We start from the raw sequence: 15349 nt of genomic DNA, 5'->3' as shown, positions 1-15349 counted from the left end.
CACAAGCCAAATATGAGCACAGTAGCCTGTCACCCTTAACTCTGGACCTCTGAGTCATGTGCAATATGGAATAGAGATGCTTTGAAAACCTAATCTGTAGTTAACTGAATTAGTGACTCGCATAAAACCTTCACGCTGAGCTTCATACATAAGAAACTGCACAGTAGGTTTCACTAGCCAGAGTGAAGCCAGCAGGTTGAGGGAAGTGCTTATTCTCCTTTAGCTGGTACTTTTCAGGTCATATATGAAGTACTGTGTCTAGTTTAGTGCCACTCTGACAGTACAGGAAAGACATATGCAACCTGAAGAGGGTCCAGTGGAAGTCCAGTGAGATAGTTACAGTACTGGAGCACATGATACACAATTAGGAGCTGAGGAAAATGGGTTTGGTTAACCTGGAGAAGGTTAGATGGACATCTTGCAATTTTCCAGCATCTGAAGGGGTGATATTGCGAAGCTGGAGGCCAACTCTTCTCAGAAGTGTCCAGCAAAAGGAAAAGAGGCAATGAGCATAAATTGTGACAAAGGAAAAATGGACATAGAAAAAATGTTTTTACAGTGAGTGGCTAAACACTGGAACAGGTTGCTCAGACAGTAAAAGCTTTTGTTTGCCAAAGCTGACTGAAAAGAAATAAACTTATCCACAGTGCTTTACTCAGAACCACAGAACGTTCAACATAGAACATATTTCATTACACAGTTTCAATGAAAATATGTAATGTGGATTAGGAACCTGCAAGGTATTAGAGCCCAAAATTCGGTTCTCAAATGAAGAAACATCAATGAGTACTTGCATATAATCATTCAACCCTTTCACCAGTAATCTGGGAGTAAAAATAGCATCGCTGCTATCATGTACAACACCAGAAACAATGATGGATGAGCAAATAACTACACAGAGCATGAGAGTTTCTTAATAGCCTGGGACTGTTTGCACTCAAAAGAATTTAATAACAAACCGAGTTACTTAAGAACAGTATTAGAAAGGTGATTTTACTTCTACACAGACTGGTAAGGCTGATATTGCCTAAGTTCTGGTGGTCTGTATAAAAATAAAATTGGAAAATTAGCTGGGATACTGAAGGGAGCCACAAAAATGAATCAAGCATTCATTTGAAAGAAAATATTTGACAACAAGAAGCATAAAGAACTAAATATGTTTAGTCTATCAAAAAGACAGTTTGAGAAATGGCTTGATTACATAGTGTAGGAGTTTTCACAGAGGGAAAACACTCTTAAAGAGCTCTTTCATTCAGCAGAGAAAGGCCTAATAAAAGGCAATGGCCATTTAGGGACTGAATGTAAAACAGTTACAGTAAATAGTATATCATTCTCTTTCTGTCCAGAAACCAACAAGCTGTTAATAAAGAAATGTCCAGGCCTATCTATTATACCCCAGCAGAAGCTAGCCTTAGCCTATAGAGCTACACTCTGCAGGAGGAAGGATGTGGCCATAAGCTGCTGAGTTACCACAGAGAAGGTTTGAACATTATTATTTAAGTCCTTACCACATCATCTGGGTATTAACCCTGACAATCATGCTCCAAACTGACTAGCTATATTCTGCTACAGTAGCAAAAGAATACTTAATTCTCCACAGAATTCACTTTATAGCTTCCAGCCAACTCCAACTGGAGCATCCTTCTTTCCTCTCTTTCTCTCAAATTCACTACTTTGCACTGCAAATGGAGAGTGAATGACTTTGTTGGCAAGAAAAGTCATCCCTTTACATGCAATTTGTAATAGGACTTTCATGGTTGGAAAGGGAGATGTCACATACATATTAAAGTATTACTCTAACTCACCAGGAGTGCAACCAGCCTCATCAATACCACTTTCACAATCCTTCTGTCCATCACATCTCCAGGACGACGGGATACATTTGTTGCTTAAATCTCCACAGCTGATTTTTTCAGATGGACATACTTGCTTGGCTGGAAGAATAAATTAAAGGAAAAAAAAACCAGTAAGTCAAACATAATTCTAGACATTCCTAACATTATTTACCCTTTTAAAGTTACTTTTATTTTGTATGGCTCAATCCTGAGACATATTGTAATGAAATCTCAAGTCAACACTGATTTTGACATATGGCTGCTTACACGTCCTGTATGTGCTCCCCAAAAGAGAACACAAAACCTGTATGAAAGGAGAGAAAAAAAGGAAAAGTGCACCACTGTTTATTTCAGCAAAATCCCAGAAACTGAATTTTAAACTCAAACAAATTAGGGGACAAGAACAGAAGTCAGGTTTATATGCAACTTCCACCTAGCATTTTCTTGCAGGCAGGGTCTTACTTCTGGCCATCCCAGGGGCCCCGAGCTGCAACAAAAAGTGCATAGGCCCTGTGGCTCTTTAAACATTCTTGGAGCTGCCTTTTCCCACCTTCTCCTTGTTATCTCAGTCCATGCATGGGCTAGAAGCACCCAGCTTTGTGCTGCCACTTTTCTCTCTGCAACATGCTTCTTGAATCAGGTCTCCTTGAACAGCCTTCCCCAGAGACAAGGACCTTCCTGTCCGTCCAGTCTGTTCCTGACCCAGCCAATCCCTTTCAGGAATGCAACTGTACAGGAACATGCAAATAAAACAAATACACGGAGTTGCTTCAATGGATCAACAGGGATTTCAGCTAAGAACCTACGGCACTGCCTGTCTGTGACTGCCTCAAACCCTCAATACACTGTGCTTTCTGCTATTAAAACACTAACACCCTGCACACAGCAGCTGCAGGACTGGATAAACTACTTTGAAAATACTACCTTGAATCAGGAAAAACAAACTGCCTAATTTTAGCATGTTTATGTTTGGTATTACAAGGCAATTTCTAAATGTAACAATAGGCAGATTATGGTCAGTAAACCTCGGGAAAAAGTGGCAAGCACAAGCATGAACTTAACACATGTTAAACTTACCTGTCTACATTAAAGGCGATTGTGATCTAAGACATGGAGACACAGGAAGACATGCAGAAGCAATAATGCTAGTACATGCAAGCATACAACTATGAAAAAAAACCTGACAAATTTATCTGGAACCAAGTAAGCTGTGAAGCTTGTTCTCTTATTCTGCATTGCCAAAATTCCTAGGGTTTTTTTCATACTAGTGTAAAGAGCAACAGATCTACATTTATTGTGACAAGGCTGCTTGAATGCATAATGTTCCACAGCTTCAACAATTATTTAGTATTCTGGAATCATCAGCCAGTTTGGCAGGATTTGCTTATTAAACAGACCAATTTCTCTCTTGAAAAAAAATTACATGTTTTCAAATACTTCTTCCATTGGTATTAATGATTATATAGAGAGAGATATGTGTGTGCATATATACACACACACATACATAGATAGATATAACTGCAGGTCTACTGAAAAGGAAGGAACCTAACTTCTGCATTAAAACTTTTCCATTACCCTGCCCTGGTAAAGGTGTTTATGCAAAGTCAATCCGTTTCCCATGTGCTGAGTAAAAGAAGATGGAAATGATATCCCTGCATTTCCACCTGCACGAGAAGGTTGTAGAGCGGCATCTTTACAGCCCCAAAGCATCAATCAGCCACTTCGAAGGCGGTGCCACTTAATCCCAGGATTTCTCCGTTTTAGCACCTTTAAGTGCTATAAGAAGCAGTCTCTAGAAGCTATGGGCAAGCAATACATCAAGAAAATTTAGGTCTCGCCACATACAGTTAATAACAGATGTCATTGAAGTTTTAGAACCCTGAGGCAAGACAGCATTTTTGTTGAAATTTGCTCACTGCATACCTAAGTAACATTCATGAACGTTGCATGATGGGGAGTTGGGGGTGTAAAAGGGATCCTTACTTAGGCTTTTTGAGTCTGGTACCAGCAGTTAGTAATAAAAACCACCTAACACTGGAAAGGCTCCACACACCACTCCCCAGGAACATGTCTGACAGTGCCCACCCACAGGCTGGGACCCATGCCCTGCATGTTTCCCTCAGTCCTGGTCCTTCTAAGCCACAGGTCTGTAACTGCAGGGACACTCGGCAGTGCTGAGCACTCGTGTCCTTCCACAGAAGTGAGACAGCACATCTGAAAACCAGGGCACTTGCCGGCTGCACAAAATGGTGCCCGCCCTCAGCCTCCACGGAGCTGGCATGTCTCGCTGCTCCCGACACCATCGTCCCCAGAGCTGTATGCTGGGGTGCACCACCCTTAAACGTGCGCAAGTAACTCCTGGGTACAGCAGGAAAAACATTCTGTATCAGCAACCAGCAGCCCCCTCAAACAAGAACCAAAATGGAGGTCAAACTGTCCATTTGGCCTAGAAGCCCCACAGCCCCTCAGCACAGAGCTCGCACCCCAAACACGCTGCTTCTGCCAGCCTCATCCCGTCCTCAAGCACAGGTGTGAGCCTGGAGGCTTTTTAATTGCTTTGTTTTTTAAACCTCTGGACAAAGCCCCGCGAGGATTACAGACCACACTCTGGCAGGACTGAGCCTGCAGGGGCCAGGGAGGGAAGGTGCCAGGGGCCTCACCTCACTGCCATGGAGGAGGAAGGTGGCCATTCTGAGGCAGACCCAGCAACTTCTGGGGAAGGAATGGCCACAGGCCCTGTGGATGAGGCAGCACAAGAGGCTTGAGGGGGTCAGGGAAGCACAACGCTTCGCAGTGGGGAAGGCGGCCAACCCCAACAGCAGGGTGCCTTGGCTCCTGAGGGGGTAGCAGCGTTGGTTTTGCCACAAATACCGTACAAAAGGATGACATGACTGAGGTCTCCAACAGCTCCCTGGGCTTTGCAATCCTCCATCAAGGCCTCCAAAGCCTCTCAGCTCTGAGGTGTGCAGCTCCATGGCCATCAAACCCCAGCAAGTCTTCACCACCAAGCCGCGGCTGCCGAGGAGCTGCCTCAGAGGGCCAGCAAGATGGAGGGCAAGGAGGTTACGGCTCCCTTGTGGCTGCATGGGACAGAGCACTCGGCTGTGCCCCTTTCTCCCCCTCCCAACCCAATTCAGTGGTGAGCCCCGCGATGAGGTTTGCTTCTAGGGCACCCCAAGTTTTTACCATGAGTAAACACACCCTTGGAATTCACGAGATAAAAGTAACTTTCCTTGCTAGATCTACTGCTCCAACCGGATTTACATGCTTTTGCACTTCGTAAGTTTGTCTCCTGACCGCCTTTGTGGAGCACATTCAAGAACAAGGTTTCTATGGGACTGGCATTCTGGGAAAACTGGGAGACCAGAAATAGTAATGGAGTCATTTGTTAACCAGGTTATTGGTCCATATCCCAAAAAATTGCTCTAGTTCTTCTTGCTCAGGCTACGAAATGGAAAAGAAAACGTGTTTTGATGCCAAGTAGGACCAGCTGTTTCCTCCTCATAGTAAATCTCCATGGAGAACTAAATGGGTCGAGACAGGTAAGAACACTTTCCACACACCTGATTCTGAAGAAGGTAAAAAATAAGTTATAATACAGCATCGTAACACAGTGGGATCATTAACCAGCAATCCAGCTATTTATTGGTCGCAGTTTAAGTACAGGCATTCCTTTTCCTCGGCTGCTGTCGGCAGATGCTTAATAGCCTTTGGAAGCTGAAAGGTTTGGAAAGGTATGGGCAGAAGACTCCTATTTATGGAAAGCAATTTTTGTGTTAATCATTTCCCTGACAGAGTAATTGCAGCCATTTAAAAAATATAAATCAAAGCCTGACGTTTCAGGGATGCAGCAACAGAAGCTGCTGTTGGTCACAGTTCATCAAATCTCTGTGTTCCAGTAGTTTCTGCATCCAAGCAAGCGTTGCATGGAAGCCAACAACTTGTAAGCACTGGCAGATAACAGGGGATCTAGCATAAAACTCAAAGCAAAAGTTGGATGAAAATGCTTCTGCATTGTTTCAGCAAGTTGGGCTTTTTCCTCCCTGCCCCAAGATGCTGCAAGCAAGTGGACTCTATGGTGTTGCTCATGCTACTAAACAGGGTTTTATCAGCTGCAGTCCAGACCTGACATTTCTGTTTCTGCACACTGCTTACACACACCCTGGCCTTTTGGGCTTACGTGGCCAAAATGTTTACTTCCTACTTTCCTCTTCATCCACCCAGAAAGGAAAGAGTTAGCACTGCACATGGTGGTGAGTGCTCTTACCCTCGGTATATTCTGCACCAATGCAAGTTATAGCAAGATCTGCCTCTTCAGAAAAGCACCATTAAACAACTTGGTTGAAATGTCAGACACATCAAGACCAATTTATCACAATGAACTGCAAATGCCAAGGATGGACAACAATGGTTTATTTATAAGGAGACAAGAGCAAAGAAGACAAGAAAGTTCCATTTACTCACTACCGCCAATGGCACATTCTTCTTTTTCTTTATAGGAGTCTACAAAGTCTTTCAGAGAACCATAGAGCCTAACTGGCGCCCCACTGTTTGCTTCCTCTTGTGCCACTGCTGTGCTTTTCAGGCTCCGGACATCATGTATATTCAAGAAAGCCCAAGAGAACAGAATTGATTTACTTTCAGAGGACCATTTGTCAGGTTCTCACCAAACAGGTACTCTAAGAGCATACACAAAATGTAATTAAGCAGCTTCTGCTGGTGGGAAACCCACAAGACTTTTCACCAGCAGACTGAAAAGAATGCCCTTTGTGAAAAGACATCATCTTACAGGTCTCAAAAGTTTCTCTATCTCTGCTGAAATAACTTCCCATCCCCTCCAGACTGTCCCCTGTGTTTTCCCCAGGTTCTTCAGAAGAAAAATCCCAACCCAAAACTTCATTCTGCAGAGAAAATACCCCACTAAAATGGTATTAATTAATTTCTGACACGCCAATAAATTGTTCCTGCAAAACTTCCACTACTACTTTTATTATGGAGCTTAAAATTCCTACCTCCCTCTTTCCACCAGCACTAGCCTTTTTTCTTAAAGAAGTGTGGTTTTATCAAGGTAGCCTCCTCCTCAAATATTATCTTTACGTCTTCTTTTGTCATAGCTGGCAGTCCTACCCCAGAGATGTACCAAGAATAAGTGTCCATACCTGCCCATGTACAGGACTAGTACCTCTATGTTTCCAGCCAAGACAAGCACAGTTGGTAAAGGAGCAACTGTTCAGAAGAGAGGAAGGGAGCTGACTGGTAGAGATTGCTTAGGGAAATTCAGACCTCAGAATTTCCAGTTTCTGGAGATTTGAGATTCAGAAAAGCATTTCAGTCACAAGTTTGCATGTACACTCTTTTTATGTATATATATGTGTGTGTGTGTGCACATGTGTATATATGTGAATGTATATCCCAGTCTATACTCACTATTTATACCTTCCCACTGAAGTATTTAGGGTGCATAAGAAACACATTTCAAAATCCATCTTGTGACTTTAATTACTGTCACAGCTGAAGGTGTGTCTGCGCTGGTATTTTCCTTCCCTCACCTCAGCATGGGTGCTATGCACACTGGCTTCTACTCTATTCATCCACTAGTTCACTCTGTAGCCCAGGACAGGTTGCTGTTGCTTTAGTTTATTTCATTTAACCCTGCAAGACACATCAGATTTTCTGCTAAAGTGTTAGATAATCATGCTTAATCTCCTGTAGGTCCTCTTTGTGCCAAGCTGTACCCAAACCAAACTACATCAAACAAGAGTCTCATTTACAATGAGAAGTGTGTGTGGTTTTGGAGTGCAATATGCAAAGACAGATCATATTATGGGGAATGCTAATCAAAGTATTGTTTCCATAAAGGTTAGGATTTTGCAGTGAACTTCCCTTTTGTCATGTAAAGCAACACACTACAAGCACTGGCCTGCTGGGATAGCAAGCTTTATGTGAACTTGCAACTTCTACTAAAGCCAGTGCAACTGCATCCAGTAGTAGTATTTGGTTTGCTCACCACAGCTGTATTAAGCACACACTTGAGATCACCGAGAAAATAAAGGCAACCCAGCCCAGGCCAAAACCAATGTCATGAATAGTGGCTTAAGTGAATTAAGAGAGACTTGGCGCAAGACCAATCCACCACCACAATTGAAGCATTTGTTGACAGAGGAGGCCAACCCATCCATCTGCTAGCACAGGATGGGTCAGGTCGAAACTGGGGCATGCTGACAACACTGATTCCCAAGACCTAGGAGCTTGGACTGATGCTACCTATGTTTTTGAGTATGTAAGTACACGCTTATGCTCCTTCATGGGAGCATGCAGAGGCAGAGAAGTAGTGAAAATCTATTCTTTCTGCACAAAAAGGTAATTAACTTATGGACATTACCTTTAAACTTAAATTACTGTAAGCGACTGAAAAGACAGATTAGGAAAGGCTACTAAGAAACTATACTATAAAGTTCAAGAAATCATACCATAAACAATATTAACAGTTGATACACCCGATAAAATGTTAAGATTCTATGGTGTGATTTGTTTGAGAGTGACTTATTTTCTATTCCCAGGGGAATGGGAAAGGATTTATGCAGCTTTAACACCATTGCACTGCGTAGTACAGCCCTTATTAAGTCCATTCCTGTGTGCTTGTAAGAAAAGCTTTTTTACAAGAGCATGGGTTAGGAGTCTTCAGTGAGTCTCCAACCCCTCTACCTAAAAACTGGAGGGAGGGAAAAAATAAGATTAGTGTACAAAGGGTTCAGCAATACTAGAATAGACAGCATGTAGCTTGGTTTTTTGCAGGTTATCACATTGGTGCCTATCACCTTTAAGATCAGAGTAAAATAATCAGGAATTCAGGATTAATCCTAATTACTGAAATACAGACTCACTGTCAGAATAAAAATGAGGTAGCTTTTATAGGAAAAGCATGTTTCAAAGACAATAAAAACAACCTCAGAGAAGAAAACGTTTCTCAAGGGTACTGCCAATAGTTTTAATAGTTAATATAAACTGTATTTGAGTATGGTGTAAAGAGATATTTCCATAGTAGGCTGAAAAAACAAACACCACCAGTTTTTGTAATAACAAATAGCTAAGCTTCATGTCCCACAATTTGAGTCATCTGCACGGGTTAGGAAGTGATTCTTTACCCAGGTTCAGCTCTATCTTGATACACTTTGTTTTCAAATCTTTCCCAGAATACTGAGTGTTGGCACAGCTCAAGATAGCATGTTGGACAGAAAGGACCAGTGCTCTTGGGCTTCTAGGACATCATCTGTCTCAGATTCCCAATTGCCATACTCGCCCACTATCAAAACTACCATCAGACTTGCATAAGAAAAGCATTTCCTTCCCCCAGCCAGACTGGCAGGACTTCAGCTGATCTTGTCTTTCTCTAAACATAGCAAATGTTCACTTACTGCAATCATCCGACCGTGTCTCTCCTAAGTAATCTCATAGCTTTGCAAGATATTGTCCTGATGGCACTTCTTTTCTCTACCTGATAACGCCCAACAGGACCTGCTGCTAACAACTGAAGTCCCTTAACTCAAGTCACTTGGCCCATTCCAGGTAAATCCAAGTCAATGTTAATGGCACATGGAAAAGAGGTTAAATTGGCAGATTTTACAATCCTCTATAGCCTCAAACTACAGGAAACCTGTGATAGGTTCAGCAGGAATCAGGAAACTTTTTATCTTTTTAAACCTATTCTTATGGTCAAGCTTTCTAAAGTTTTACAAACAATTTACAAACTAAGATCAGATGTTTAACAACAGCCAGGATATATATAAGTTGTTGAGCCTAAATAAACTCTTTTTTCGTTTTAAGCATCTAGTACTTGTAAAATGACACTTTTATAGTGGGGCCTGTACAATGCACAGTGACATTCCTCTGCTGTCAAGTCTGGTTGAGCACAGAGAGCAGGTTCTAAGAGATCATGACAGGTTTTTAAGATCTACGTGATACAATAAGGGTTTTCTGCTCCCAATCCAACCACATTTCATTATCTGCCATTACATGCATGAGAATTACAGAAGATATTGTAAAGGCTCATTCCCTCAGCAGCTTTTATGCCCAAACAAAAGTTCCCTTCCCACAGGACACCTAGTATCTCCACACAGATGGTTAGCAAGTCCTCAACATCAGTCCTTGGACTGTCTTGGCTTTTGTACTCCACCTAGCTCATCCAGCTTCTTATGATCAATAGTACCTGGATTATAGAAACCCAGGATGGTTTGAGCTGGAAGGGACCTTAAAGCTTATCTAGTTCCAACCCCTGCCATGGGCAGGGACACCTTCTACTAGACCAGGTGGCTCAAAGCCCCGTCCGACCTGGCCTTAGCCAGATATCTCTTCAATGTTAGCTAAATGTCTCTAAGCATTGATTTGGTCAGAGATGCAGAAATCCTTTAGCCATGTGAGACACCATGAACCACGTGCCACCTCTAAATATTACAGTTGTACATCCTTCCTGACACCACAGCCATATGGTCGCTAGAAACGTTTACTCGGCTTAATCCAGAGAATAAATTAATATTGCCCTACAATGCCAGGCTAGTGCCTAGCTTACTCACTATAAAGCACAGCTCTCATTGTTTAGGGGAACAAAAAGGGGATTTCAACAAACTGAAGTCAGGCCATCTGCCAACTTACCCCCTACTTCTACCAACTTTGTCTCTTCTCTACAGATGAGACAAATCCATGATTTTCCGTGGACTTACAAATGGAGAAATATTCAAGCGTTCATGGAAAAATCCTGGCTCAAGAAATTTGCTGCTGACTTCAATTGAATCAGGGATTAAATCCCAGATCACGTTGAGATTTTGCCAAAATAGGCCCAGCTACTACTCCATCCCAGCCAGTTTCTTGAAGGCCAACATTAAATATGGACCCCAATAGAAATATATAATTGTAAATTGTGCCATTTACTTCCTTATATTCAATCACAAAATTACTGCTGCAGTGATCTTTAAGAGGAGAATAGCTATACAGAAGATTTAGGTTTGCACTTTTATCGGGAGCAGTAGTCATAAGGCAGACAAGGCCTTTTAAACTCAAGAGGGATGAAACCTTAACTTATATCTGCTTACAGGAAGAGTTCAAGGGATTCATTTAAATCAGCGCAAAAGTAGTCTCTGGTGATAATTATGGGTAAAAAAGTGCAATGTCAGAGATTTAAACAGGCTGGTGTTACACATGCCACTGAAGCCCATCAAGTAGCCAAGCAAGATAAATAGGCATGGAGTCAGAGTGGCTGGATACTTCCCCCCATCCCTGTCCCCACTGAAGCCCTAACATAGTCCCTCCTTCTGAAACAATCAAACCTTCTTGCCCTTCTCTCTGCTCCACTTCTGAGCCAGGGCAGAACATGTCTTCAAGAGGAGTTGTGACACAAAGACATTATTCTGGCTACTGAAAACCTGAGTTCCCATAGTAGAGTTCCTTTGATCATTTTGCTTTACTAAAATCTTTATTTTCTGGTCACTGATGAGCATCTCTGATCTCAGGGATCAGCTGCTCATGCCCTTTGCACAGAATAGAGAAGGTATTACTCATATACACAGGGGAAAACTTAGACATCAAAATAAGAAATGAGAACAGCTGAAGAACCACTTGTTCTTGGTGTACATAAAGCAGGAAACTGATCTCAAACCATTTAATAATTCAATAAACTGAACAGTTGACTTTGTTAGCTAGCAAATGCACAGCTCTGTTAAAACCCAGGGCTCATCATTTTCTTCAGAGAGTTTTCTAATAGCAAAGCTATTAAGTGTTCCCTTCTGTGAGAGGCGTTTTTCATGCTCAATCAAAAGCAAAGACTAAAACAATCCAACAATGAAATGGCTTTATTTAAGGTCAGTTAAAATATTCCCCTTTTTTTTCCATCCTGAACATAACATCTTCTTTTAAACTCTATTGTTTTTAGAGCTAGTTTGGAAGCGAGTGATGTACATTGTCCTGTCAAACCTGCCACCCCACCACTGTCTACATCCATAATTACCCTGTCAGTCTGTGTATACATTGCTAGTTGTAATGCAGTTCAGTCTCCCCTCCTTTTTGCATTAATAATAATGGGTGAGGTCGGGGAGGTTGTGGGGGAAGAAATCTGCCTCTCCTATAGCCCAGACATCAAACTGAACTCCAATTTTTGGCATGGTTGAGAACAGAGCGAGCTGTGTTCCTCAGCACAGATCCTTTACCTGTGCTTATACCCAGGGATGCCTACTGTGAAAAACCAAGTGTGGCTACAGCCAGCCTGTAAAATCTATCACGATCCACTTCATTCCCCCATGATTAGTGATGCATGATGCTTTCAAGGCAATTCTGATTCAAGCAAGCCTTAGGAGTATAAAACACTCAAAGGTAACAGCTGACCCAGCACAGACTGGTAGTAATGTGGCTGGGAATCAGCGAAGTTCAAACACAGACATGCTATGGGAAGAAAGAAGAGTGTCAAGAAAGAAATGAGTCATGAGGTTAAGGCGGCACAAGCTAGGCATGAATGGAAGTCAGCTAATTAACCCTGAGAAATGCAACTTTTGAAAGGAAAACTTGTTCCCTGCCCTCGATCAGTGATTCCGAAGCCTTGTGGGCAAACAGATCTTTGAACAACTTTCAAACTTTCTCACGCAGCCCCACAGCTGACAAATTGATGCATTTAGCTGCTGAATACAGCTCTCAGGGCCCAGGATGGCCTTGCTGGGCAAAGGTGCACAGCTAGGGAACAACTGCCTTCACCTTCCTTCACTGAAGAGTGACTTACTGCAGGCCTTTTGTCATCTATTCAGGTATCAGCCTGGCCGTGTTAGCCGTGTGCCTAAGTAGCACATATTAATTCCCATTACCTGGGCATCCCATGGGCACACCAGACCCCACTCTCAAGCTTTGACTTGCAAAGCCCTTCCCTCATGGCCTGAATTAGCAGAGACCATGGAAAGAACTGTTCTGCACAACAACACAGGTAATAACTATATTCTCTCGATCTGTACTAATGTTTCTTTCTTTATTCCTAGGCTTTTGGTCTAAATACATTGTAGCTTTATTAACATCGACTTTCTTCACTATAGATTCAGTGATAAAATAGTCCAGATTGCAGCACACAATAAATCAATCATACCTCCCCCTGTGACTCGTAACTCAGCAGTTTGAAAGCATCTTGGAACAATTTCTGCACAGATACTTTTAGACAGAAGACACATTTACTTCTCTGTTGAATCAAGTGTTCTTTGGCGGTTTTTGGTTTACAGATAGAAATGATGGAGAGTTTTCAAGGCTCTTCAAATCTGTGGCACTGTTAAAATATTAGTTTCTTAAAAGAGTTCATGCTTTTCACTAACAGCAATCTCCCTTAGTACAAGCCTACCGGCCACAGTCACCTTGGTCACTCATACGAGCTGCTGAACGCAGCACCAGGACTGATCTATTTCTCTTTCCATACATTAACTTCCAGAATTCCCCACAATATGCATACCACAGTGCTCCATTCTTACTACAACAAACCCAGAAACAAATTCCAGAAGGCAGTTTATTTCATACACATTCTGGCACATTTAAGCTCTTGACTTTTCAACTTCTTCTGAAGCAAATTAATGCTTAAATCAAAATTAGGTTTCAAGCACAGCTTAAAAAACAGCTCACCAGAATATATCACACAGATAACAAAAATCTGTTACCAGATGTCAGTCTGAACTTGAAGACAGAACAATTACCATGTTTTGCAAGTACTGAAAGTCATTACAAGAACCACTGAAGTTAGAGAAACGCCTCTGCAAAGGTGGCTCTGTTTTACAGGGCCAGTACGCAGCCTGGAGTTGAGAGTACTAAACAGATCAAAGCAAATATGCAGAATGATGCTGGGATGAACCTACTGATCAGCTAACTTTTACCCCCTGGTAAAAGGGGTATTGTGGGAACAAAGGCTATAAAAGCCCCTGTAATGAGCCTTACAGAAAGTGGCTGTACACTGTAGCTATTTAGCAACCCTGTAAGCCACAAATACGTGGGGCCAACTTCCATCTCCAGTTCTTCCCAGCAAACCCCACACCTACCCAGGCAACAGGAGAGTATTTAAGCTGAGATGTAAAAGTATATATATATGTACACTGGCAGATAACAGATATGGAAACTGTATTATATAAATTTTCCTGTAGCAGTTTCTGTCTCTCGCTCTTATCACTTAAGCAGTAACTACGAAATTGTCAGATATTCCAGCACTATCCAGAAGATAAGCATAGTTTGATAGCTGATGAACTCCTAATGAATATACTGTTAATTGCATAACCTTCCTTCACACTAACTTTTCTGTTCATCAAGGGCAGGATTAAACAGCTTTTCTGCTTTAGAGCATCCTCATAATTAATAATATATTCTTCCCACTTCTAAATATAATCTATAATGAGATGCTTTAAAGAATCCAAACTGCACCTCTCACTAAGTACTTTTGATCAGAAGAAAATGAGCCAGAGTTTGTTCAGACAATGGAACCTGCTTTAACTGTGAGTGTCAGCTTCCCAGTGGGCCCAATCCTGAAACGCAGCCAGCCTACTTCAAACAGGTCATGGCAGCAAAAGCTGCCAAGGGCAAGAAACACCTTCTCTCTAAAACGTAATGTCTCTTTATCACTGGGGATATTCTGTGCAGATCAGAGATGAAAAGAAGTACATATAGATACACGAGATACAGATAGTATATTTAAGATAGTATATGCAGAATTATATACTAGATAACTTCTACTCAGTGATGAATAATTAACTCCCTGAAAACTCTGTCATCAACCTGCCTATCAGGCAGTAAGATAACACTCTGTGCAAAATCTCCCTGATTATGTTTTCCATCCATCTGACATGTCCCTTCTCAGAGGTTTCTCCTGGTTTCCATTTCTTGAGGAAAGCCAGATCTCCAAGGATCACAGAACAGCAAAAAGGTTTCTTGATACATACGACTGCCTTTGGAGATCTATGAATGATGACTCATAGCTGGTGAGGAGGAAGGAGAGTGGCTCTCCCCTACCCACGAACAAACTATTTCCCTGAACTAAACAAGGGTATTTTTGCCCTGAAAATTCCTTCCCAGTGTTCAGAATGCCTAGCTCAATTCCCAGATGGAGCACCTCCCTGTGTCACAGCTTACTGTGCTTTACAGTAGCTTGGCCAAATGTCTTTACCTATAAAATGTGCAGCTTCACCATCTGTGTGTATTGGCTGGGAGAACTCCCCAGTTTAAAAGCTACTGGACTGTAAAGATCAGTGGAATGTCTGCACAGCAAAAGGTTGTCTTTCTACATCAACACCCCATTTAACTGACAGCATACCTTTAGGACAAGTATCTATTCTGATTTAAAGCCTTCAGTTGGTAAAGATTGCTGGACAAGCGAGTCCAATTGTTTATTTACCACTACTGTTAAGAGCTGCATTTTATCTCTAGTTCTAGTCCTTATCACTAGTTCTCTTATCTAGTTTCGGCTTCTGTTCACTGGATGAAATTATACTGTTTCTTGCTAAGCCAAAGAAACAACTGTG

The 15349-nt window shown here is 42.0% G+C and overlaps 1 protein-coding gene across 3 annotated transcripts in view; it reads right to left on the bottom strand.

Annotated features, from left to right (window-relative positions):
- The window catches only part of LRP8 (LDL receptor related protein 8), a 191262-nt gene that overhangs the window by 40963 nt on the left and 134950 nt on the right, over window positions 1-15349 (bottom strand). For all 3 annotated transcript variants that reach the window (XM_057413517.1, XM_057413518.1, XM_057413519.1), the window contains one exon: window positions 1806-1934. In XM_057413517.1, coding sequence (XP_057269500.1) covers window positions 1806-1934 — 129 coding nt within the window. The remainder of the gene's footprint in view (window positions 1-1805; window positions 1935-15349) is intronic.

Source organism: Pezoporus wallicus, unplaced genomic scaffold, assembly GCF_028554395.1.
Source record: "Pezoporus wallicus isolate ANWC-B61680 ecotype Strahan unplaced genomic scaffold, APGP_CSIRO_Pwel_v1 contig_13740, whole genome shotgun sequence".
Lineage (NCBI taxonomy): Eukaryota > Metazoa > Chordata > Aves > Psittaciformes > Psittacidae > Pezoporus > Pezoporus wallicus.
The sequence above is the reverse complement of the archived record's forward strand: the minus strand, read 5'-3'. Positions and strand labels throughout refer to the sequence as shown.